Genomic DNA, 22399 nt, shown 5'->3' with positions numbered 1-22399 from the left:
CCATGAAGTGCGCATCTTCGAAATATAAAGTGCTAAGGGATCATGTTCATCTGACGATTCGTGGGCGATCATTTGGCTGATATGCTACTAGGGCTCATGATCTCGGCATACTCGTTCGTCTCCTATGTACGACCAGCGGTTTGCCCGCCCTTTAGGAGCCATTTGCAATTTTGCCACTTTTCCCGAATAAAATCTCATCGAGTTTGATGGAAACCGGTTCCCCCAGTGAGAAGCTTTCGCGCTCCAAAAAAAGATCGATATTTTGGTGTTCGAAACGCGATGGTCCCCCATACTAGCGAATATTTTTTGCATTCGCCTCTCTCCAGCATCGTTCGTTTCAACGATACGTAATCTTCAGACCTTGTCGACTCTTTGGTAGTATTTTTAAAAGACCATGTGGGGTGGAGTATACTGAAGAGGGGACAGTCGTCCAGTTAGAGCTTGGTGATTTGCTCTTTGGGTGCCCGCCGTTCAGAGCAAAGATAATGCGAAGGTTGTCTCGTCCAGCTGCTAGCCCTAGAATGTCTGCATCGTTAAATGAAGGCCGCTATTCGCTATCTACACAAATGTTGGAACGAAACGGAACATCTAACCGCTGATCCTATTCCGACCATCGGATGTTTTTTATAGATGTACAGTTTTGATAATTCAAGTTCAGTAATAGGTGCTTATGCATTCATGCACAGTTTCAGGATTCTTGGTTGTGTTTTCAGAGTGGCTCCATCGGCCTTGTGCACCAGGAATTCGTAGCGTCACTGGAATAAAGATGATTCGCGACGCTCTCGAACAAGTGTGATAAAGCAACCGATATCATTATCCAGTTCATATATACATGCTCCATGATTCTCCTTTTCTGATGTGCAGTATCCTCAAATCACGCATTCGCAAAGGTTTCGATCTTCCTATTTCAAGTTGACTCTTGGGCCAAGCAATGCGCTCCAGTGGATTCATGCGAGAAAAACTCAGCATCATCCTTTGACGACTTGTTTACAGACTCTTGCGGAAAGTTCACTGATCCTTTCCGATCAGATGATCGATTCCGCTCGAAGCATTATTTCTCATCTATGGATGGCTGCGGGCGGAACGGGATTCCGCACCAGCAAAATATCCCTTACGGGATCTACTGCTAGAGGCTTCCATCTCTTCGGCCCGTATGGAAAAAGGTCTCGTACTCGGACTCTTGTCATCTCAGCAAACGCCTCCAGTCGGAAGCGCGCCACTGCTTTTGAGAATGGCGGCAGAGACTGATCGAGGTTTTTCGACTCGTTTTCCGGCGCGGATTGTGCTTCTGGTGATTGTCCCATCATGAACAGCACCATGTTCCGGAAATTCTCTGTCGCATCGAACAGCGTGCGCTTGCGCTTGCACCGAGCAGCATTCTCACAGAGGGTTTTGCCCAGAAGACGCCCGTAGTTTCAGTGTAAAGCGCCAAGGACGGAAACTGCAGGATGCATTCAGGAAAGCCCTCTGCGCCGGTCAGGGGCTTGTACCAAGCGATGGAGCAGGGTTGTCTCGCTCCTCAGGCCGGCGCACGGGAGATGATTAGCAGTGGCGGACACTTACGAGTACACCTAGCCATGTGCAAGTGTTTCGCAGCGAATGGCGCACCAGGACTTTATTCAAATAAGATGAAAATGAAGATGCGATATGTGGATCATGACTTGCGTCCGTTGAAGAAATGCTTGAACAACAGCGAAAAAGCCGCGAGCTCGGGACTTAAACGCTGCCATCAGCGCCCCCCTCCCCCACTACAGACTATGAAGCTTTAGGACAACGGGAGTCCAGCGCATTGAAATCTGGAGATTAGATTGAGGAGAAAGAAGCACTCGCAGGAAAATCCTGCAAAGGCCCGGTGTCATGCAAGTCGGAAGGGATCCAGACTCCCTTTGGGCGCTAGGGTGTGGCGACGTGTTCCATTTTGGTCTGATATGGATGTAGACTGACGGAAATGTAAAAAATTGGGGCATTCGCCACGAATTTACGCCGTCATATACGCGGAGGGATCGATGCTCTCGGGCAATTCAGGTATGTTGACCACAAAACGATTTTGCACTGCTTCGAGAACAGCGCTGTCCTCTTCGCTGGAAATAAAACTGATAGCCAGCCCCTTGGTCCCAAATCGACCCGCACGCCCAACGCGGTGAAGGTACTGATCGCTGTCCGCTGGCATATCATAATTAATAACAACATTGACTCTTTCAACATCGACGCCGCGCCCGAAGAGATCCGTGCTCACCAGAATCCGCGCCTCAAAGTCTTTGAACGCTCGATAGCGCTTTATGCGCTCCTCTTGAGGCATTGCAGAGTGAATCGTAATGGAAGGGAAATTGCTCTCCTTCAACATTTGGTTGATAAATTTGGCCCTCTGAACAGAACGTACGAATATAACCAGCTGATTGAATTCCAGAGCGTCCAGGAGATCATTCAACTTCCGGTTTTTCTCTGTTTCCTCTAACTTCAGATAGTACTGCAACAGGCCGTGTAAAGTCAACTTGCTCTCGTCGTCTATAAAGATCTCGTGCGGATTGTGCATGAATTTGCGCGCGATGCTTCGCGTCTCTGGTGGCAACGTCGCACTAAACATCATTACCTGTTTGTTCCGCGGTGTCATCTTGAATATCTCCTGCACATCTGCGCGCATGTCAAGCATTTCGAGTACTTTGTCGCACTCGTCAATGACAAAAAACCGAACCTTGCTCAGGTCCAGCGCCTTCCTTTTCACAGCCAAATCCAGAAGGCGACCTGGAGTGCCCACGACAATGTGTGGAACCGAGCTTGCCAGCTGCTCAAGTTGTTGTTTGATCGGTTCGCCCCCGTAGAACACGCCACAGCGAACGTCTGGCAAGTACTTGCTGAAGCGAACAAACTCGTTTTTGATCTGGTAAGCTAACTCTCTGGTGTGTGCTAAAATAACTGCGCTCACACTGTTCTCTGACTTTTCCGGTTCGAGCTGTTGCAAAATTGCGAGAACGAAGACAGCAGTCTTCCCCAGCCCAGACTTGGCTTGGACAAGTACATCCGTTCCTAGAACAGCCTGTGGCAGCGCTTGCACTTGCACCTCAGACGCAGACTCGAACCCACAGTCTTCTATTGCACGCAAGAGCTCCGATCTCAGAAGAAAGTCTCTAAAGTTGGCCGAGTGCAAGGAAGCATAAGTGCCTTTCGCCAACTGTGGCTCCGCCTGCTGACCCTCCGTAGACTCTGCGTCAGCAACCTGATCCGCGGCGGCATCGTTGGTTTCCTCAGCCAACGCGTTCTCTTCCTGATCCTCCTCGTAGTCTACGAGTTCTTCCTCTGGTGGCACCTCCGCGTGACTCGCTACGGAAGTATTCGCTTTTGCTGGCATTACTCTATTGTATACTTGGTCCGGGTTCGTCCAACGCACAGCATGAACTAACTAGAGTTAGCGGCGCGGGACGGAATACCTACACTGTGCGCGCGCCGCAGCGTCTGCGGCAGGGATTTTCGTACTTGACAAATTGTTGACGCAGGCCGGCTTTCCGCGACTGTGCGCTCGCTATCAGCGCGCGGCGAAGCACCTATCGTTCTGCACCTACCTTCAAATTCCATAACTGATACTTCTTCCCGGGTATACTTGTCGTTCCGTAGGTTCCATTATCTGCTGAATGCCTGCCGGTAGCGTCCGCGATAGCGCCTGTAGCGCCGGTGCGGTCGTCGCACGGAGACAGAACGGTTTTGCCGTGCGACGGAGGGCGTCGGCTCACGATACACATGCACATCATACACACAGGCAAAGAAACGAAAAATGACCTACAACTATCGAGGGTGTATTGATAAAGACTCACAGAAGCCTCTCAGCCAATTTCGGCAGGGCGCTCGATATCGGTTCCAGCTTCTCCCTGTACACATCTAGAATCAGAGGTTGTCCCCCAAAGTCGGATTGTGTCCGCTCCTCGAGTCTCTTCTTGAGCACCGCACGCCGTCTGATATTGATGGCGGCGTTAAAGTCTCGGCTCAAGAACTCCATGTATTTATTGCCACAGCTGGACCTTACCAATGAGAGTAGTCCTCGAACTGGTGCTCGCTGTGCTACTGCAGTCCCGTGATCTCGCACTCAGACAGACGACATTACTTGACAACCTTTCCTCCTCTTCTTCTTCGTCACTTGCTCTTCTTCACTGATTGGTTCGCGAGACAAGGATTTTTTCGTTTCATTTGTCGAGTCTGGCGACATCAGGCCTCGACGATCCTTGACCTCTATGTCCATAGCTCTCGCTTGGATTATGCATTACTTCAATATTAATGCACTTGTTTATGACCCCAAGTGAGGGCCTTCTCGGAGTGCGAAGCACTTGCAGAAGAAAGACGATATGTGCCCCGATGTGTCACTGTGTGCCGAACGCTTCAGCGATTTGTCCTGTGGGGCGATCATTACGTTTCACGATAGAAAACACGCCTTCGATTGGGCTCAACCTCGGGGCGAACGAGGGAATGAAAAGCAGCACTTCTTCAACAAAATCCCCAAAAACTCGAACGCAAAAAGAATTTGCAAATGGCACGTGACGAAACAGAACAAAGTCGCCAGCTGTCAGGGAAAAGTCTTCAATCATTCGACAAGTTGGTTGGAGCTGTTGTATGAGCCTCGTCTACGAGCGACACTGAGGTCGCCAAGTGTATCCACTAAACCTAGAACAGATGATGTCGTCGTTCTCTTCGAGCTCGATCTTACGTGCAACGTGCTCCTGCTCCGCGAATACACATTCACGCTCCGACTATTTCGTCCAAAAGAGGCGGACCGAATCAAAAAACAATCCGACACTCCTGTGCTTTATGCGGATCGAGAAGTGTCAGGTTCATTGTCGTTGCGATTTCAGCGGGATATGGCCATGCGTGAACTAGGACTCTCTTTTTGCGACTGTGTCCCAGTGTTTTCAGGACCAGAACAGCAAACAATAGAGAGGCAGAGACAGCCTTGGAAGCTGCTATCGCCGCTTCTGCTTTCCGTCAGGTGATAGACGGGTCGTTTTATACAAATGCCGGCAAGCAGTCTTCGAGAATATTAGGTTTTGATACGGACCTCATGTACTTTTTTCTTTCAGAGTTCCTCAACCATGTGAGTAATGTTCTATGGCTCACCTCAAGGAGGAATGCAGTCTTCTTTGCACTGTACAGTAAAGAATATATTCGGCAGGCAATTCGACTGATGTCTAAAGGGTACATTGCATATTAATTTCGATATCCTGCTCTTTACGATGAAATAGAATCCTATTACACTCAGCGGGGTTGAAACAAAATTGAGTTCAAAGAATCGTAGAATGGAAAACTGTACTGCTTACCGATTCCTGCTCTACAATTCTCTCCCGAATTTTTTTAGATCGAAAAACTCCACATTGGAAGTGCGACAACAACGGCTCACGGATCCAAACCTAGGTTAAGGATTCCCGGTTTTCTCTGCGGAGTAGCTGCTTCGACGCTTTGCCGTAGGAAAGCGTTAGGTCCCCGGAATAAAATTGATTTGCAACGCAATCGAACATGCACTGATAAAATTGCAGATCTCGTCATCAGGTTTATACAAACAATCCTCCACTCCGCTCCCTTCTTTACGGTTCACAAGCTCAAACCTCGCATTCTTCATAGTTCCATTTTTTTGTTTCAAAACGACTCACTGGCGCAGCAATTATCGCAGGTGGATTGAATCGAAAAGAATCCTCGATGTAGTCCCTTTACGACTTTTTCACAAGCTCAAGCCGAAAGTTCACTGAACGTATGAAACCAAATGATTGATTCCATTCGAAAGACGAATCGCCATCTGTTTATCGTCATCGGCAAAACGCCGTTCGACAGCAGCCTGATACTTCTCACGGGACATGCGCCCAGGTGCTCATGTCTCTTCTATTTTCTTAGAGAAGGGTCATGGGCCCGGACTTTAGCAATCGCAGCGATTGTCTCCAACGAAGATTGCCTCACCGTTTCGCAAGAGCGGAACGTCAACCGTTTGAAGCTTCTCGACTTGTTCTTCAGCATGAATTCCCCCATCGTTCTGTGTCTCGTCATATAAAACATCGCATTGCACAAATCCCGTATCGACTGGAGCAGCGTGGGCTTGCGTGCACAGCTAACAGAGCACACGTCCAGGAGATCGCCCAGCAGATGCCCGTGATCTTCTGGGACGACACCGAGCATCGCAACGGATGAGGGCATGCAGTGGAGCCCAAGTGGACCCGTCTATCGCATGTATCGAGCCAGGAAGCAAGCGTTCAAGAGTTACATACGGCGCTCTGATCTGGACGCGTTATGGTGGCCATGTGGGAGCACCTGACCGCAGTCAACTGCCACCGTTGCGCTGGGCGCGTCAAGCATGCGTGCAAAGACGCTGCGGAAGACAAGTGAGGCGAAGATCGTCACTCCCGCCTGCGCTTGAAATGCGTCGTCAGCGGCGGGAAGCTCCCAGATCCGGACATTAACGCGAATATCAACACCCTTCGACTGCTGACTACGGAGCTGGAGGGGCATGAACGACTCGCGTGTTTACAGCAGGAGATAAGAGAGAGGAAACGGAGGCAGTCACAGATAGAGCCTGTGAGGACTGGTCTTGGCGCAAGTGGGAAGGAAACCCTACTTGAGCGTGTTCGCTCGAGATATCGAACAGGCCCCCTCCCGTTTTATTGTGACTTTGGCGGAGCATGCGGCAATCCCATGAATAGAACGGCGGCAACATGTTCGCTGTCTTGTTTCTTCGCGGAAATGCCGGCGTTGATTTGGAGCCCAAGCATTTTCCTGTACGAAATTTTTTCATTCTTACGTGCTGGTAGGGAAACTTTTTCTTTTTTACGGTTTCTAACGAACTCTTCCGCACGGGCCGCAGTCCTGCTCGTTGTTACCGTTCTCAAATAGTGCGTCCTCGCTGCAGTGCAGCTGTTGGTTTGTGAGCGCACCTCAGGTACCAGCGACCGGCAGAGACCGCCTTAGCGACTATGAGCGAGTGCGTTACCAGCCCTGCGAGACGTGCTGCCGCGTAAGAAATAAATCACTCCAACGGGTAAGTCAGGTGAGTTCGGAGTCGCTTCAGTTTTGGAGAACCAAGTTTTTCAGTCTATTCTGCTTGCTTTTCGGGCGCCTGAGCGGGGCCGACAGGTGATCATATGGTAGAGAAAAACTCTGTTGTAGTACAGCTGGGAGAAGCTGCAAGCTACTGCGGGTCACACTTTTGGAACCTCTTATATTACAATAGCACTCTGGTCTCGAGTGGTGGGGTTTCTCACGAATGTCTCTCGTCTGTCGAGGAAAGGTTTTGGGCAGCGCGTCGGGAGTTTTTCTGGGAGCCAGATGAAGGACCTACTGCTGGCCAAGTCGTGCCGAGACTTGTTGCACTGGATCACTGTTCACTTGATTGCAGTGAAGCTCCTATCAGCAGGGCACTCGAACCGCACGAAGATCCAATTTCGAAGACGTTATGGAAGGGTCCGACTGAACGCCTCTCTTCCAGCCAACATGACAGAAGGCATGCTTTTCAGGTTGATCGACAGGCCGGAACGGTGAAATCACCGGACGCGTATAATTTCGAGGAAAGTGTACGGCACTGGACAGACTTCCAAGCGTTCCCCCTGAGTAGTCGGTCAAAAATTCGAACTCAGACTCTGCTGCACGATCTGGAGTCTACAAAGGCATCCTCGACCACGTTTGCTGAAACCAGAATTCCCGATATCGCAGACACACCATTATCGAACCAGTTTGTTCGCGACCTAGAGTTATTTCAAAGGGGCTACGATGCCGTGCAAAGCAAAAAACAATCCGAAGAGCTCCTGGATGCAGTACGTTATTTCGCGGAAACCTGTGATTCTCTCACGGGATTTGACATCCATGGGTCCCTGGAGCACGCAGGGAATGGTGGTGTATTATCAGGGCTCGTTGAAGAACTTTCGGATCTTTTCGGCACGAAAAAGAATTTTTTTATCTTTTCCATTGATCCGAAGCTGGATGTCAATGTGGGGCAAATTGGAGAGGCGCTACTTGTTAGCAGCTTGTACACGTCGAGTGCTTCGGGGGAAAATGATCACATCGCATACTTGCCTGTTCGTGCGAGGAATCTGCGGAATACGCAACGCGAACGGCTGTGGACGCTAGATGCACGGGGCCTGTCTTTCGAGGATCTTACTTGTAATTCGTTTGGCTGGACTGCGAGTGTTGCCACCGCGCTAGCTGTGAATAGAATATTGGACGCCCATCCGCTGGAGCATAGGCTTCGAGTCGCAATGAGCGGTAACCTTTTGGGCCTTCGCCATCGTTGCATATTCGATTTGCGGGCCGGATTTTCACCATTTTCGCTGTTTAGGAACTCTGCCGGGAGCAATGACGTACCGACGCAGAACTTCGATCTTTGCAATCTATCCACGGCAGGCTGGCTCCGGCAATTCGTCGATAAGGGATGGTGTATGCGACTGAAACAACGGCTGCCTGGCTTCGTCAAGCATCCTATTGCGAATGATGAGTCTACCTTACCAGAGGCTCTCAGCAACTTTTGCCGTGCCTTGGACACCGCCTCCATAGATGAGCTTTTGAATCAAAAAAGCAGTTTTACTTCTGAATCAAAGACGGTCCTAATGCTACCGCATCCATTTCCACGCGAAATTCGACGGTATGCAGCTCACGGTGAGAGACACGATGATCAAGGGAAAAGTTTCGTGCATTTTCTGCATTGCAGGACGAGGCTGGAACAGTCTCGCAGCACCGGAGCCGATATCCATTCTTGGGCATTGCAACTCTGGTGTCGTGCTTGCCTGCCGAATCTGCCGCACGATCCTTGGTCGCGGCAAGAATTGGCGACAGCAGCTGAAAGACTTTTGTGTCTTGCTGAAGCTTATCACCCGTCCGCAAATTAGCGTTTGATTGTTCTTCAAATGCGCGCACGGATTTCGAATTCCGCAAGGGGCATTTGGGTCTTGCTGAAGCCAGTCATTTGTGCACAGAGTACACTTTGAGTCTTTGCTTGAGTGCACGGATGACGAATTCAGTGAGGTCGGGATTGCTCAAACTTTCGATTTCGCTTTTGTATCCCGTCGCAGCCATCCATGCTAGTGGCGGCTGCAGGCTGGCTCCAATGCCGTCCATGCAAGTGATTCGACGTTGGAGCTGTTTCAACAGACTGTGGTCATGATCAACAAGTAGACGAAGTGCTGCAAAGCCAGCGTTTTCGGGGCCATGAAGAGGAACGCCGATGCGTTCTGTTGCACCATCGTACTGGAGCGCAATCGCGATACCGTTCGGATCACAATCGGTCAACAGGAAAACCGGAATTCCCTCCGTCTTTGCGAGATACCGCACGAGCACCTTTGTGGCCCGGTCTGGGTAACCCTTGCCGCTAATCATTGCTACTCTATTTAGCTGCGCGTAGCGAAGAAACTTACCAGGGGGATCATGGATGCCCCTCAGCAGTGCTCGAAAAGTTGTTTCCTTCTCCACGACCAACACTGCTCGGAGCTTTGCTCCAAAATTCGGGTTCCCAAAGTGCGCTTCGTGGAGCCGTAAGCGAAAGGTTGTACTCGCTCTACCAAGTTCTGGCGGCACCGGAACGACGCTACTGAGTTCGAGTTCATGGTGGACATCCCTGTTTGGGCTCCATTGTAAAACGAATCCTGACGGCGCCCATAGAATGCCCTTCGGCATAGGAAGCGCACCCAGCTGGTACCGCAACTCTGGTTCTTGAAAGACTTTTTCGAGCAGCATCAGGCCGCGGCGGGTGCTTCGAACTGAGAGTTTCTCCCGAAATGGGGAAGAAGCATAAGCAGCGCTTGTCCCTGCACCAAGAGGATTAAGGACCTCGTCAGATTTGCTGAGGTAAAAAAGGTCACGAAAGGTAAAACTTCCCTGGTTACATACGGCAAACGGTCCATACTGCTGCCATTCTATGCATCTGATCCGGTGCAAGACACACAATATGCGGACAGCAGCTGCCCATTCTTTAGACAAACCCACTATATCTAAATTGCTTAGTATCCGGAGTGCAAGCCCTTCTATTTTCTCTAGAGGCGACCTGTCCATGTGTCTTCGTCGATACCAGCAACACGCGAGAAGATTAAGAGCAGCTCAGCGCGCCGCTCGCACGTATGGACTGCCATATGCGTGCTCCGAAATCAACCTACACGCATCAGCGTGTCGCTCCCGCCAGTGGCGCCAGTGATGCCCGCTGGGCATAATGATGCCCTTGATCGAGCCATGAATCAGGATCCTTTACGTGCATGTATGCAGCCACCATAAATTCCCTCTTGGAACGCGCTTCAGCCTAAGAGTTGCACTGACTTCAAGAGCAAGCAAACGTTCAAGAGAACTTATTCCAGAGCGCCATGCGGACTCGAGCTTGATGCTGCGGAGCTGCGCGACAAGACTAAATATGTTTTGGTATTGTGAGATGCCAGACCTTACGTGATATAATTCCAAGAATTTATGATCGCGTCAGCAGTGAGTAAAAGACTTTGTGTTACAAAATAACGCACCAGTGTATGGAAAACGCTACAGCGTTTCACTTGTGCAGATGTGCGTCAACAGGCTAGCGTAATCGAGCCCGGACTCTGTTTGTAAATGCTCCCGTGCTGGGAAAATGGTTTTTTGTAGTTTTTCAAAAAAAGCGTTCTGGAAATTCTATGGAAAGCTCCGTGCTCTTTCTTTTGAAAACATGTAATTCGGATAGATACCTAGTCTGCATTGCCACGAGACGGTCGTCTCGACCGCGCACAGAGACCATAGATTCAAGGTCGACTTCACGCCATCCATGACGTTGGTTTATCTTTAGAGCGGGACCGTCGCGTCTTTTCAGCATCGGAAACGGCCCGCAAAGGTTGTTCAAGCAGTCTTGTGATGAAGCTTCATGTATTAACAGTTCTTCCTTCCAGTACCATTTCCAAGAAATGGCACTCAAAAGTGCAGTTCTATTTACAATTTTGAATGCTTACCACCAGTTTAGGATTAAAATGGTGTACCAAGCTGCCCGCCTTATTCATGCCTTTCGAAGTATTTTCCGACCTTCTGCTTCGATTTCCAGACTTAATGTTCCTAGCGCAGTCATGAGAAGTAATGGATGCGTAAGTCGTTTGAGGATTTCGGGTGGTCCTTTCTTCGTAACTCCTTCAGATTGTGGTCACTAGAGTTCGATTCGTCACCGGAGTCAAGATGATTTGCGACGCTCTTGAATAAGGGTTCGTGCAGTAACCGTTTTCATTTTCCACATGATAATCTCAGACCGTCGATCTTCCCCGTTCATTACGCACAGCATTCTCAAATAGAACGTCTCAAAGGTTTCGATCTTGCTGCTTCATGGCAACTCATGAGCGCCGAAATTCGCGCTGCTAGGCTGACGACGGATATTGTCTGCTTGTTCCCTTGACGACTTCTTCTACGCCCCATGCCAAAGGTTACCGATGCTCCCACGTTATCTCATCTATTCCATTCGAAAGACAAATTCTCATTTCTTAACAGCCGTAGGCGCAACCATACTCCGCGGTAGTATGATGAAGCCCTTGAATTTACACCCAGAGGCTTCCGCTTCTTGTGTTTGCATCGGAACGGGTTTTGGACTCGAGGCGGATTCACCTCAGCGGACGGTTCCAGTGGAGCGTGCGTCAACGAATTGGAAAAAGGTAGCGTAGACGAATCGGAATTTCCCGGCTCGTTGTTTACCTTGGATAACTCTTTTGGCCCTTGATTATTCATGGACATTGTTGCGCTTCTCAAATCCCGTATCGACTGGAGCAGCGTGGGCTTGCGTGCACAGCTAACAGAGTACACGTCCAGGAGATCGCCCAGCAGATGCCCGTGATCTTCTGGGACGACACCGAGCATCGCAACGAATGAGGGCATGCAGTGGAGCCCACGTGGACCCGTCTATCGCATGTATCGAGCCAGGAAGCAAGCGTTCAAAAGTTACATGCGGCGCTCTGATCTGGACGCGTTATGGTGGTCATGTGGGAGCACCTGACCGCAGTCAACTGCCACCGTTGCGCTGGGCGCGTCAAGCATGCATGCAAAGACGCTGCGGAAGACAAGTGAGGCGAAGATCGTCCCTCCCGCCTGCGCTTGAAATGCGTCGTCAGCGGCGGGAAGCTCCCAGATCCGGACATTAACGCGAATATCAACACCCTTCGACTGCTGACTACGGAGCTGGAGGGGCATGAACGACTCGCGTGTTTACAGCAGGAGATAAGAGAGAGGAAACAGAGGCAGTCACAGATAGAGCCTGTGAGGACTGGTCTTGGCGCAAGTGGGAAGGAAACCCTACTTGAGCGTGTTCGCTCGAGATATCGAACAGGCCCCCTCCCGTTTTATTGTGACTCGGTTGGAGATGATACACTGACGTAGCTGGCGCGACACGCAGAGAAAACTGCTATACAGTGCTTGTGCGAGCGTCGGGCTCTGAACCTTCACTGAAAGCCGAACGCTTTATCCTGCGCCCACCATTTGCCGTCATGCGAAATCGCGCGCGTAGCCCTTCATTATCGGCGACGTCGCGCAGAGCGGACGCGGCAGACGAGTACACGCCGGCTGGGACTCCTGAGGCTAAAGCACTGCGTTGCTCGGAAGCGGGAGTACATGTTGCAGACCGGGCACGGAGGGACGAACACAGCCGTTTTACAAACTTTGGAACCTGGAACTTTCAGAATGGACACCCGCAGCAGGGTCGAGTCCTCGTTTATTACCGTAGGTGTACCCTCATTGCGCTTCTTCGTAGAGAGCCGCCCCGGAAAGCGTTCCCAGCACGTCTCCAGCTACTGTCAAAATAACAAAGTTTGCTTGAGACCTAGACGACATAATCTGCTTCTCTCATGGACGCCAGCTGGCTCAGTTCAGAAGGTGCAGGTGACCGTCTATGAAAAGGGCAAAAGCGAACCGCGCGTCCTCGAAGCCCCTGTGGGTTCAAACCTGAGAAAGGTCTTGCTTGAAAACAAAATCGATGTGTACACTTTGAGAGGCAAGCTAACAAACTGTGGCGGTGGCGGCCAATGTGGCACATGCATCGTCGATATCACTGAGGGCCAGTATAACACAAATCCCCGTGGCTGGCGGGAAGCTCGAATATTCGAGAATAAGCAAGCGCCGGACAGCTGGCGCCTCAGCTGCTGTACGAAGATTGAGGGCCCTATAACGGTCCGTACCAAACCACAGTAGGTTCGAACAGCCAAAACGAAGGCTTGAGGTTATAGAGAATCAGTTCGTCTTATGACTCGCAGGATCTTCCTTTTCTTTACTACCGCTGAGTTGTTTCTGGAAGATTTTGCATCGCGGCCATTGCCCAACATTGCGAAGCAACTGTTTCGTATTCATGCATCAGTCGCCTTGACGGACGTCTGTTCCGCGGCGTTGTGTGCTGCAACGTCGGAAACTGGCCAGTATACAGGTACGAGAAGCCATTCGACAGAAAAACCATTAGCGGCGGTCGAGACCGAGGTATGGCCTCGATGCCTGCGTGTCACGTTGGCTGTTAATCAGCGTTGCTGCTTCCTCGCAAGACGTTGCTCCATGCTGTCGAACGGAGCGGCGTGCAAAATGACCTATACTCTAAAAGAATGCGAAGAAGAACTAACTCACTGAGCCATTGGAGAGACGCGTTCGTTTCTGTGGAAGATGAGGCGTAAAACTTGCAGGATAGCGGCTTTCTTTCGAAGTATAGGAAATTACTATTTCATATGGCAACATCAAATCACTGTCTTGAGGCCTAGCCGCTGGCACGCATGTGCTAGTGTCCACTTCAAGCATTCCCAAAGCTGCAATCGGATGCTCCAGGCATCCTAACGATCTCTGCCGCCATCTAGGTTGCGGTGCGGCTGCCTTACCTGGACGCAGCGCATCTAAAGCCTAACGCATCTTCGTATGGAATGCTTTCGACAGACTCAGCCCCTAGAATCCACCGGTCTTGGCCTCCAGGAGGTGCTGTTCCGGGAGCAGTGCCCCCGAGATATGTCGTGTATCGGCAATTTTTCAGCGCAATGATTATGCGGGTGGCTTTTCTCTCAGGCGCAAATACGTGTCGTTTACCTTGCAAAGTCGTGTTTTATCAGATCTGAAGTCTCTTGAGTTTCGCGCACGCTAACTGAAGCTTCCAGCCTTTTACATCACAATGCGCCACTCACTGGAAAGCAACCTACCTGTTCCCCGAGAGGTGGTACTGCGTTACGCAGGTCTGAACCCACTCACTCACTCACAGAAAGGTCCTTTACAATTGCCATAAATGCTCCATACGAAGACTTTTATAGTTTTCGGGACTACTCGACGTACGAGATCTCGTCTGCAAATATGCTTGTTCTCCCCATCTACGTATTGTTGCAGGGCCTTCGCAGGGAACAGTGATGAAGCTGACCATTATGTCTAAATACTTAAAAGATCACTTGGATCATCTGCTGCACGGCCAGCTGCATTCGTGGAGGAGAGCGCTGCCACGTGTCCGCCGCGATTTCTCCCGCGCCGCGATTCACTCACCAGGATTCCCCCGCGCATCGAGCCTCCGGATCCACACGTGGCGGATCCTGGCGTAGTGCGCTGTTCGCTGTACGGGAGGGACAGCACGCATGCCTCGCGATCGCCGCGTAATTATTGAGCGGCTGCGTGCAACGCACATATATACTACAGTGGTTGGAGTTTACAAAGGGCGCGCACACGGCACGTAAGTTACAGCACAGCAAAATGTCGATTGCAAAGAATATCATCTGTGTGTTCGTGATCTGCACTGTTCTCTGCAGTTGCAACGTGCTTGCTCTGCCGTTGTGGATAAATCAGGACCGCACCGTCTTGCATCCGATCTTAGTACCTTCACCGTCGCCTTCACCGTCGCCGTCGGCCTCGCCAACAACCACAACGACAACAACTTCTTCGTCGTATGGTTTATATGGCTCACGTCTGAGCCTTGACGATGCACTTGTGGCGGATGATCTGCTTCGTGTGCACATGTCGGCCTCGCCGTCGCCGTCGATGATGATGTCGTCGATGCACTCGGGGAGCCACCACATGCGCCTGAGCCTAGACGATGCACTTGTGGCGGATGAGCTGCTTCGTGTGCACATGTCGGCCTCGCCGTCGCCGTCGATGATGATGTCGTCGATGCACTCGGGGAGCCACCACATGCGCCTGAGCCTAGACGATGCACTTGTGGCGGATGAGCTGCTTCGTGTGCACATGTCGGCCTCGCCGTCGCCGTCGATGATGATGTCGTCGATGCACTCGGGGAACCATCACATGCGCCTGAGCCTAGATGATGCACTTGTGGCGGATGAGCTGCTTCGTGTGCACATGTCGGCCTCGCCGTCGCCGTCGATGATGATGTCGTCGATGCACTCGGGGAGCCACCACATGCGCCTGAGCCTAGATGATGCACTTGTGGCGGATGAGCTGCTTCGTGTGCACATGTCGGCCTCGCCGTCGCCGTCGATGATGATGTCGTCGATGCACTCGGGGAGCCACCATATGCGTCTGAACGTGGTAGATGCGCTGGCGGACGCGGACGTGATACGTGTGCATATGTCAGCCTCGCTGTCGCCGTCGCCGTCGCCGTCGCCGTCAGCCTCAATGATGGCATACTAGATGCAGTTGGAGCACTATCACGCGCCTCCATGTGTGAGGAAACGCGCTCCTCGGATGAGCCGCTCTGCATGCAGGTATCGGCGTGACTCTCGAAGTCGGCCTCAACGACGGTGTCGTCGATGCACGCGGTGAACTTCGATTTGCATGTCGTCGATGATTTTTCGCAGAAATAGAAGATTTACAACACGTTCATTGCCAGCATGCTTTAGCCCAGCGATTGTGTCACTGCACACTTTCGCATTCTCTGCCACGCATACTCATCCTCATTTTCGTTGACAAGAGCGAAACGATGTGGCATGTCTTGATATACCACTCAGAGAGATGTGCACTGGGGCCGATGTACACAAGAGACGAACTTAGTGCATCGACTCGCTGCAGAGCGACCGGACGGCGGCTTTCTTCCGCACATTCTGTAGTTTCGCTATGAGTAGGCCAGCTCAGGTTTGTCTGTGCATAACGCAGACAAAGTAGTCTTCGAAATCACTGGAAAACGCGTATGGAAAAACTCGCTATGAAACAGAGACAACAATTTTGTAACAATACTTGATGGTTTGGAATGATTCCCCCGGAAGGCTTCAAGGACCGAAAAGGAAAGAAATATATGAGACGCTTTGTAACTTTTGAATGTAAAGGCTTCGGGTAGCGCGTAATAAAACCATTTTCGGGTTATGACTTGGTCACCGATGATCTCGACTTGCGCTTTCTCACCTTACCCAAACGGGATTTCTTCGGTACTGTTTGGGTCCCGGTCTACATGCGAGCGTTCGATGAATCGCGGGAGCGGTCGCTCTGGGACTCGTTAGGAGCTGATTCCGCCTCGTAGATCTTCCACTCGAAGAAAACTGTTCGCTTGATGACTGTCGGCAGTGATGCGTACACCAACGGTGGTAGCGGAATCAACGGGCTAGTGCAGTTCTTGTACGCCTTGAATGCTTCTGCAAGTCTTTGAGCTTCCGTTTCACGTCCGTCTCTATTCTCAAACTTCGTATTTCCTTGGTACCTTCGATTCATAGACTGTTCCAGCAAAGGCATGCCGCTGACAAAGAGCAGCAACAACATAACGAAAACAGGAGATGCGATTGCGGCAACGAACAACGGGAATGAGTCCTCGACTCCAGCGTAACTGGATAGGAATATTCCCCACCAAACACATAGCTCCCCGAAATAGTTCGGGTGCCGTGAGAAGCGCCAGACGCCATCCGTGCACCAAGGAGTTTTATTCAGTTCCGGTGCTCTCTTCTTGTGTTGTAACTTTTGAAAATCCGCCACGGTTTCTAACAGGAGACCGCCAAGCCAGAGAAGCCAGCCAGCGTAATCCAGAGTACACAAGGGCTTGACCGGAAGTGCTTGAGAGGTTTCCGAGCCGAGTGCCAACACGGGGAACGATGTGACCCAAACCCATACCGCTTGAACGAACCAAAAACTCGCTAGCTTCCAAATGCTAGCGCGGAACTCCTTCAGACGCCGATCCTCTGACCACAGTATAATGCGGTACAAAAGGAAGCACGATAAACGAAACGCCCAAACGCTGATGAGCGTTGTGAGAACTTTAAGGCGGAACGTCCTCCGTTCACACTGCAAGCAACAGTAGAGGGCCAGGAGGAAAAAGTTCGTGCCACCAGCGAAGTCAGTTAGTTTGTCAGTGCCGAGCACAACCGAGGCAGTGAAAAATAGAAGTTGATAGACGACGCTGTACACGAAGGCTCTAGTAAAGACACTTTCCATATCCTAAACTGTACGAGGAAGAGATACATGTCGAATTCTAATCGGCGCACGCTACAGCACTGCTCACGTCTTTGCACCTGCAGGCAATATCAACTTTGGTTCAGTGTTGAAAAGAGTTTCCTTTGACAAGCATTTTGACCAGATGAAAAGAGACAGGTGCAGCCTCTGCGTCCGAAAAGAGAGGCGATACTCCTGAGACACGCATTGTTGAAGACGAGCACTCGCTAGTCATGGGTTTCGTGCCATACAACGGGTGAGTTTGTCCGCCACGGAGACGTCGTGGATGCCACGGAAGGACTGTATGCGCTGGCACACGAAGCTTCAGGGGTACACTCCACGAGAGGCGAGCTTCCCGAAGTTTCTTGAGGGAAACGGATGCGTGATTCGTTGGAAGGAGAAGTGCCAGGCTCTTTCAATATGTGTGTAGCAGTTGCTGGTTGAGAGTTCAGGGAAGAACATAGAGAGCAGAGCGGCTGGTCTTCAGAGAGCGCGGGGCCTTGTCCTCTATGAACTGAGCGTTCACTAACCTGACTCTGGGTAAAAGTCACGACTTCACCCACGCTTAATTCATGAAATGCTGTGCTTGGACCCGGCTGCACGTCTAGCTCAGGAATCGAGGTCGTGCGCTCTTCGGCGGAGACCGCAATCGAGACTGGTCGTGAGCCTACCCCAATCGCGGCTCTTTTCTTTGGCAGCGGCACCTGAGTCGGCGATTGGTGCGGCCGGTTTCGGGCCGAGGCTTGCATCAGTTCAACTTGAACTTGCTCCCAGAATACGCGCCCGCCTGCACGCGAAAGCGCCCGTCTGCTGGTAGGCAGATGCTCGATAATCGAATTTTGAACGTCCTCAACTGGGACACCTTTGTCGAATGGCATTTTCTGGATGGGGCATAGGTCGGCTGCGGCGATCCTGGTTGCAATTCCAGCCTCTATAGCCGGCCCAAGAATACCGTCTAGTTCATCGCTTTGCATCGCTGATGGTAGCGAATTCAGATGCACTACCTGACGAGTTCTGGGGTCGAATACGCGATGGTAACGGAAAGCAGTGATTGCTTTTCGAAAGCCTCGCTCGAACGCTTCATAATCCTCGGACAGTCTCTTGCTTCGCACAGCGAGCAAAATGTTGTCTAGTTTGCGATACTTTTGGACAAGGGCATGGGCCCTGCGGATTCCTGTCCTGGGAATTCCAGCGAAGAAATCACATCCTGCGAGGACACACATATAGAGAAGCATATCGGGATTGAACGTCAGTAAACTCGGATTTGTGACTGCTCCGAGGCTTCTCTGCTCGACATGGTCACCGTAGCCATAGCGATCTAGCTTGAACAGAATACTCCTTGCGCCATAGACGATTAAATCTGAGTCTTCAGTGATAACGAGGTCGATGAGATTTTCTCTAGAAAGCATCGCCAGCTGAGCGTCTGCTTCATACGGCGCGACGAGAAAATCAAAATTTTCTTTCCGAAGAGCTTTAATAACTTCGTAAGCCATTTCAGGGGTCACGTCGATAGAGCGTTGCAAAAAGCTCTGAGCGAGTTCTATTTCACCACGAGCCAGCGCTTGCGTAGCAAGCTCCAGATTCTTTGCTCTGAGCGTTGCTCGACGTTTTTCCGTCTCACTTTTAGCAGGTATTCTTCCCCCGTCGAAAACAATCAAAGGCGAGACGCCGTAGTGTTGCAGCATACGCACGCGACCCAGAAAATTTTCAACAAAACGTTCTGTACGCTCTACGCGTGGAGCTGTCGTGCCATTACTCCGGTCCAACGCTATACAACAGCCAGCGAGACTCTTGTGCAACCAGCTGTAGCCATCTACGCCGACCCGCTTCTGAGCAAAGTCGGATATGTGTCTGCGGAAGCAGACTGGTTTTATGATGGGCAAGAGGCCTTGAATACCCATGAAAAGTTCGAAACGATCCTGGTGTATTACAGGAAACGAAGCGCGACGTTCAAATTCCCAGTCGGGTGCGTGCGCAGGCGACCTTTTGTGGATATTACACAAATTTGTATACAACTGCGATCACCTCATTTGCGGCCTACGACTCTTGCACGGGATGTTGTGATGAACAGCAACGTGCGAACACAGTTCTTACACATACATCGTCAGTGGAAGAGGAAATGCTCCGCTACAATACAAGATATGTACATATCCATTCGTAGACGCTTTCCAGACATTTTGGACCCGCTCCCTACTGTCGGCGTCAGCGTCTACTTGTATACCTTGACCCTACGAGGCTGCGCCACAAATTTGGCTCGCGTCAGCTCCGCGGGTCTCGTCTATAGCACCAGACATCGTCTGATAGTGGTGCCAGCCTTATAATCTCGGTTCACGGACTCCAAGCATTTACTGCAGCTGGTGGAGCTCATTTGTGCAAGGAGTCCTCGAACTCGCGCCCTCTGTGCCACTACAGTCTCGTCATCGTCCCGTCGGGTATACACTTTTTCTCGCCTATCTCACCTCATTTTCTCTTTTTTTTCAGCATATGCTGTCCTTCGCTCGATGGTCGGCGAGAAGAGGATTTTTCGTTTCTTTTTCGAACCTGGCGACACCAGGCCTCTAGAATCCTCGACTTCAATGTCCATAACTGTTCCTTGGATTATTTATTTTTTAAAATGAACGCACTTGTTTTTTGAGCTCAGTTGAGGACCTTCCCGATGGCAGAAGGATTTGAAAAACAACGAAGGAGTATGCTCCTGTGTCAGCATATGCTCAAAGCTTCAGCGGTTCGCCCAGTGGAGCGATCACCACGTTCGACGATAAGAAAGACTTCTTCGATGGCGTTAAACTACGGCGCGTACGGAGGAATGAAAAGCGGCTCTATTCCAACAGAATCTGCAGAGACTCGAACGCAAGAAGAATCGTGAAATGTCACGTTGTCCAACAGAGGGTTGTCAGAAGACGTCAGAGAACCGTCTTCAGTGATTCGACGAATTCGTTGCTGCTCTTGTATGTGTCTTGTCTATGAGCGAAACTGAGGCCGCCAAAAGAATCCACTGCAGCTCGAACAGTTGATGACATGCTCGTTCTCTACAAGTTCGTTCGTACATAGCACAGACGCCATCTCCGAGGATACCCATAAACGCACCGACCGCCTCGTCCGAAGGAAGCCGCATCGACTGGGAAAAAACAAACCGACGTCCGTGGACGTCATACTGATCGCTGAGTTCCAGGAACGCTGCCATTTTGGTGCCGGTGGAAGATGGCCATGCGTGGACCCGGACTCTCTTTAGCGACTGTACCCTAGAGTTTTCAGCACCACACGAACAAGCTGGTGGGAAACAGAGTCGCCCATGGTGGCTACTATCGTCGCTATTTCCTTCCAGAACAGGTGATCAACGGGTGGTTTTCTACCATTGACCGCATCCAGTCTTCGAGAATATCGGCTTTTGGCGCGGAGCGCGTATTCTTGGTTGTTTCAGAGTTCCTCAGCCATCTGAGTCCTGTTGCATAACTGAGCTGAAGGAGGAATGCAGACCTCCATGCACTTTTCAGTGAAGAACAGATCCACCAGGCAGCTCGTCTATAGTCTGTACTCTACACTGCATCATGATTACGATCTCCGGCTATACATCGCAGCTCGGGTGAAAACAATTGATTTGAATGACTATAGCAACTTACAAGTGGTAATGCTCTCTCCTGCGCGCCATATGCCTATGATTCGCTGAGACTGAGCCAGTCAGAGCGGACAACACTACCGTCTTCTGTGCGTACTGCGCAAAAGCCTAGCGCTTCCATGCAACCGGTTCGTGGACGACTACAAACCGTAGTGGCATTTTGCATATCCTCGGAAAAGGAACGGAGGTGTACCTGCGGCGGCAATAATCCCAACTGAGCGGTGCGTCTGGCGCAAGCAGAAAGCGCCCTAGACAACGCCTCCACTACCTTGAGCAAGCTAGGCTCTATTTCTTGAGGAAAAGAAGCTCAGCTGGTGGAAAAGATCGTCAAGAGTCGTTACTTCTTGCGATTCAATCGTCTGCGCACTTGCGATAGCTTTCTTCTTGTTTAGCGACGTTTTCGCTTCTAGCAAATATGACCCAACCAACTGTGCCTCGACCGCACCCTCCAAGAGGCGTGTTGCCATGGTTGCTTGTTGCGGGCTTGCTCCTGCTCACGGTAGGCTATTATAGTTTGTCAGCTCCACAGCCCAGCTCAGTCGCAGCTGGACGTTTTCGGACACTGAAACGCCTAGCTTCCTTCATCTGTATACGGACTCTCAGATCACCTGTTCTGGTTGGGACGGTTTTTTGGGGCGCCCTCATTGCGCACTTCATCGAGAGTATAGCTGCTTTTTCCTACATTCGTCGACGTTGTCGTTGGGATAGTGGCGCGGGACTCCGAGCAGCGGGATGGGCAGCTTTCGTTCTTCTCTTTGGCTTCCCCGCATTTCGAGAGCTTATCAGAACCATAAAAGAAAGCGAACTTTATCTCGCAGCGAAGAAATGGTAGCCTTGGTGCATAACACAAGCGGGTCACTTCCGCGCATGCTCACTAGACTTCTCTTCGCTGCTGTCTGGTCGAATCGGGTTTCCCAGGCAAACCACCGAAAACTCTCCATATTTGCCAGAAAGCGCACCATGATCCCGTTGCTGAAGCCTTGGTTAGTATGCACGGCAGCCGCCAGAGCATACGCAACCTGCCCTGGCTACGGCTGATTAGTTCGCAGTCCCAATGCAACAAGCACCTATCATAGTTGCATGAAAGCTCGTCACCAACACTCGCGGAGCTCTGCAAAAATGGAGTCAGCGGTGGTTTTGCAGCATCGTTGCCCGGAGCGCGGCGCCAGGCTACGGGTACTATACCACACTCTGATCTCAACAGCATCTGCGCATTCGACGGAGAAAGGGTGCATTCAGCGATTCGATCCTATCAAAGAAAAGGCAATACTCCTCCGCACAGTTACAAGAAGCGCTTTACATTGGCCTTCGACGGCGCGTTTCCATTCAGCGACGGTATGAGACGTGGACGCTGCCGGGCAACATGACATCACGGCTCCATAATGCGGTCTTGCGCGTATGAAGCGACGCTGCTCCTTGGATGTGCAAAACAAGTATACCACATCGCAAAGAGGGAACAGAGCTTCCCTAAGAAATAGATTCCCGATGTGCTGGAAAAGTCCCAGAATCTGAGCCGATATTTGAAGCAGTTTGCTCCGT

The 22399-nt window shown here is 51.0% G+C and overlaps 7 protein-coding genes across 7 annotated transcripts, besides 1 other annotated feature; 2 read left to right on the top strand and 5 right to left on the bottom strand.

Annotated features, from left to right (window-relative positions):
- Window positions 1-1978: 1978 nt before the first annotated feature.
- CYME_CME073C (ATP-dependent RNA helicase p47) lies at window positions 1979-3346 on the bottom strand (the record flags this gene model as incomplete). The annotated part of the gene is made up of 1 exon (XM_005535530.1): window positions 1979-3346. The coding sequence occupies one exon, from the start codon at window positions 3344-3346 to the stop codon at window positions 1979-1981; it is 1368 nt and encodes a 455-aa protein (XP_005535587.1).
- Window positions 3347-7103: 3757 nt separating this feature from the next.
- On the top strand, window positions 7104-8840 carry CYME_CME072C (hypothetical protein; the record flags this gene model as incomplete). Its single annotated transcript, XM_005535529.1, has 1 exon — window positions 7104-8840. The coding sequence occupies one exon, from the start codon at window positions 7104-7106 to the stop codon at window positions 8838-8840; it is 1737 nt and encodes a 578-aa protein (XP_005535586.1).
- Window positions 8841-8913: 73 nt separating this feature from the next.
- On the bottom strand, window positions 8914-9999 carry CYME_CME071C (similar to DNA topoisomerase VI subunit A; the record flags this gene model as incomplete). The annotated part of the gene is made up of 1 exon (XM_005535528.1): window positions 8914-9999. One exon carries the CDS (start codon window positions 9997-9999, stop codon window positions 8914-8916), a length of 1086 nt encoding a protein of 361 aa, XP_005535585.1.
- Window positions 10000-12540: 2541 nt separating this feature from the next.
- On the top strand, window positions 12541-13116 carry CYME_CME070C (unknown [2Fe-2S] ferredoxin; the record flags this gene model as incomplete). The annotated part of the gene is made up of 1 exon (XM_005535527.1): window positions 12541-13116. The coding sequence occupies one exon, from the start codon at window positions 12541-12543 to the stop codon at window positions 13114-13116; it is 576 nt and encodes a 191-aa protein (XP_005535584.1).
- Window positions 13117-14647: 1531 nt separating this feature from the next.
- Window positions 14648-15592, bottom strand: CYME_CME069C (hypothetical protein; the record flags this gene model as incomplete). The annotated part of the gene is made up of 1 exon (XM_005535526.1): window positions 14648-15592. The coding sequence occupies one exon, from the start codon at window positions 15590-15592 to the stop codon at window positions 14648-14650; it is 945 nt and encodes a 314-aa protein (XP_005535583.1).
- Window positions 15593-16272: 680 nt separating this feature from the next.
- Window positions 16273-17247, bottom strand: CYME_CME068C (hypothetical protein, conserved; the record flags this gene model as incomplete). Its single annotated transcript, XM_005535525.1, has 1 exon — window positions 16273-17247. The coding sequence occupies one exon, from the start codon at window positions 17245-17247 to the stop codon at window positions 16273-16275; it is 975 nt and encodes a 324-aa protein (XP_005535582.1).
- A 224-nt stretch (window positions 17248-17471) lies between these two features.
- CYME_CME067C (exonuclease I) lies at window positions 17472-19145 on the bottom strand (the record flags this gene model as incomplete). Its single annotated transcript, XM_005535524.1, has 1 exon — window positions 17472-19145. The coding sequence occupies one exon, from the start codon at window positions 19143-19145 to the stop codon at window positions 17472-17474; it is 1674 nt and encodes a 557-aa protein (XP_005535581.1).
- A 1906-nt stretch (window positions 19146-21051) lies between these two features.
- Window positions 21052-21666: a sequence feature (possible transcribed region).
- The last annotated feature ends 733 nt before the right edge of the window (window positions 21667-22399 follow it).

Source organism: Cyanidioschyzon merolae, chromosome 5 (assembly GCF_000091205.1).
Source record: "Cyanidioschyzon merolae strain 10D DNA, chromosome 5, complete genome".
NCBI classification, from domain to species: Eukaryota; Rhodophyta; class Bangiophyceae; order Cyanidiales; family Cyanidiaceae; genus Cyanidioschyzon; species Cyanidioschyzon merolae.
This window is presented reverse-complemented; position numbering and strand designations above follow the sequence as displayed.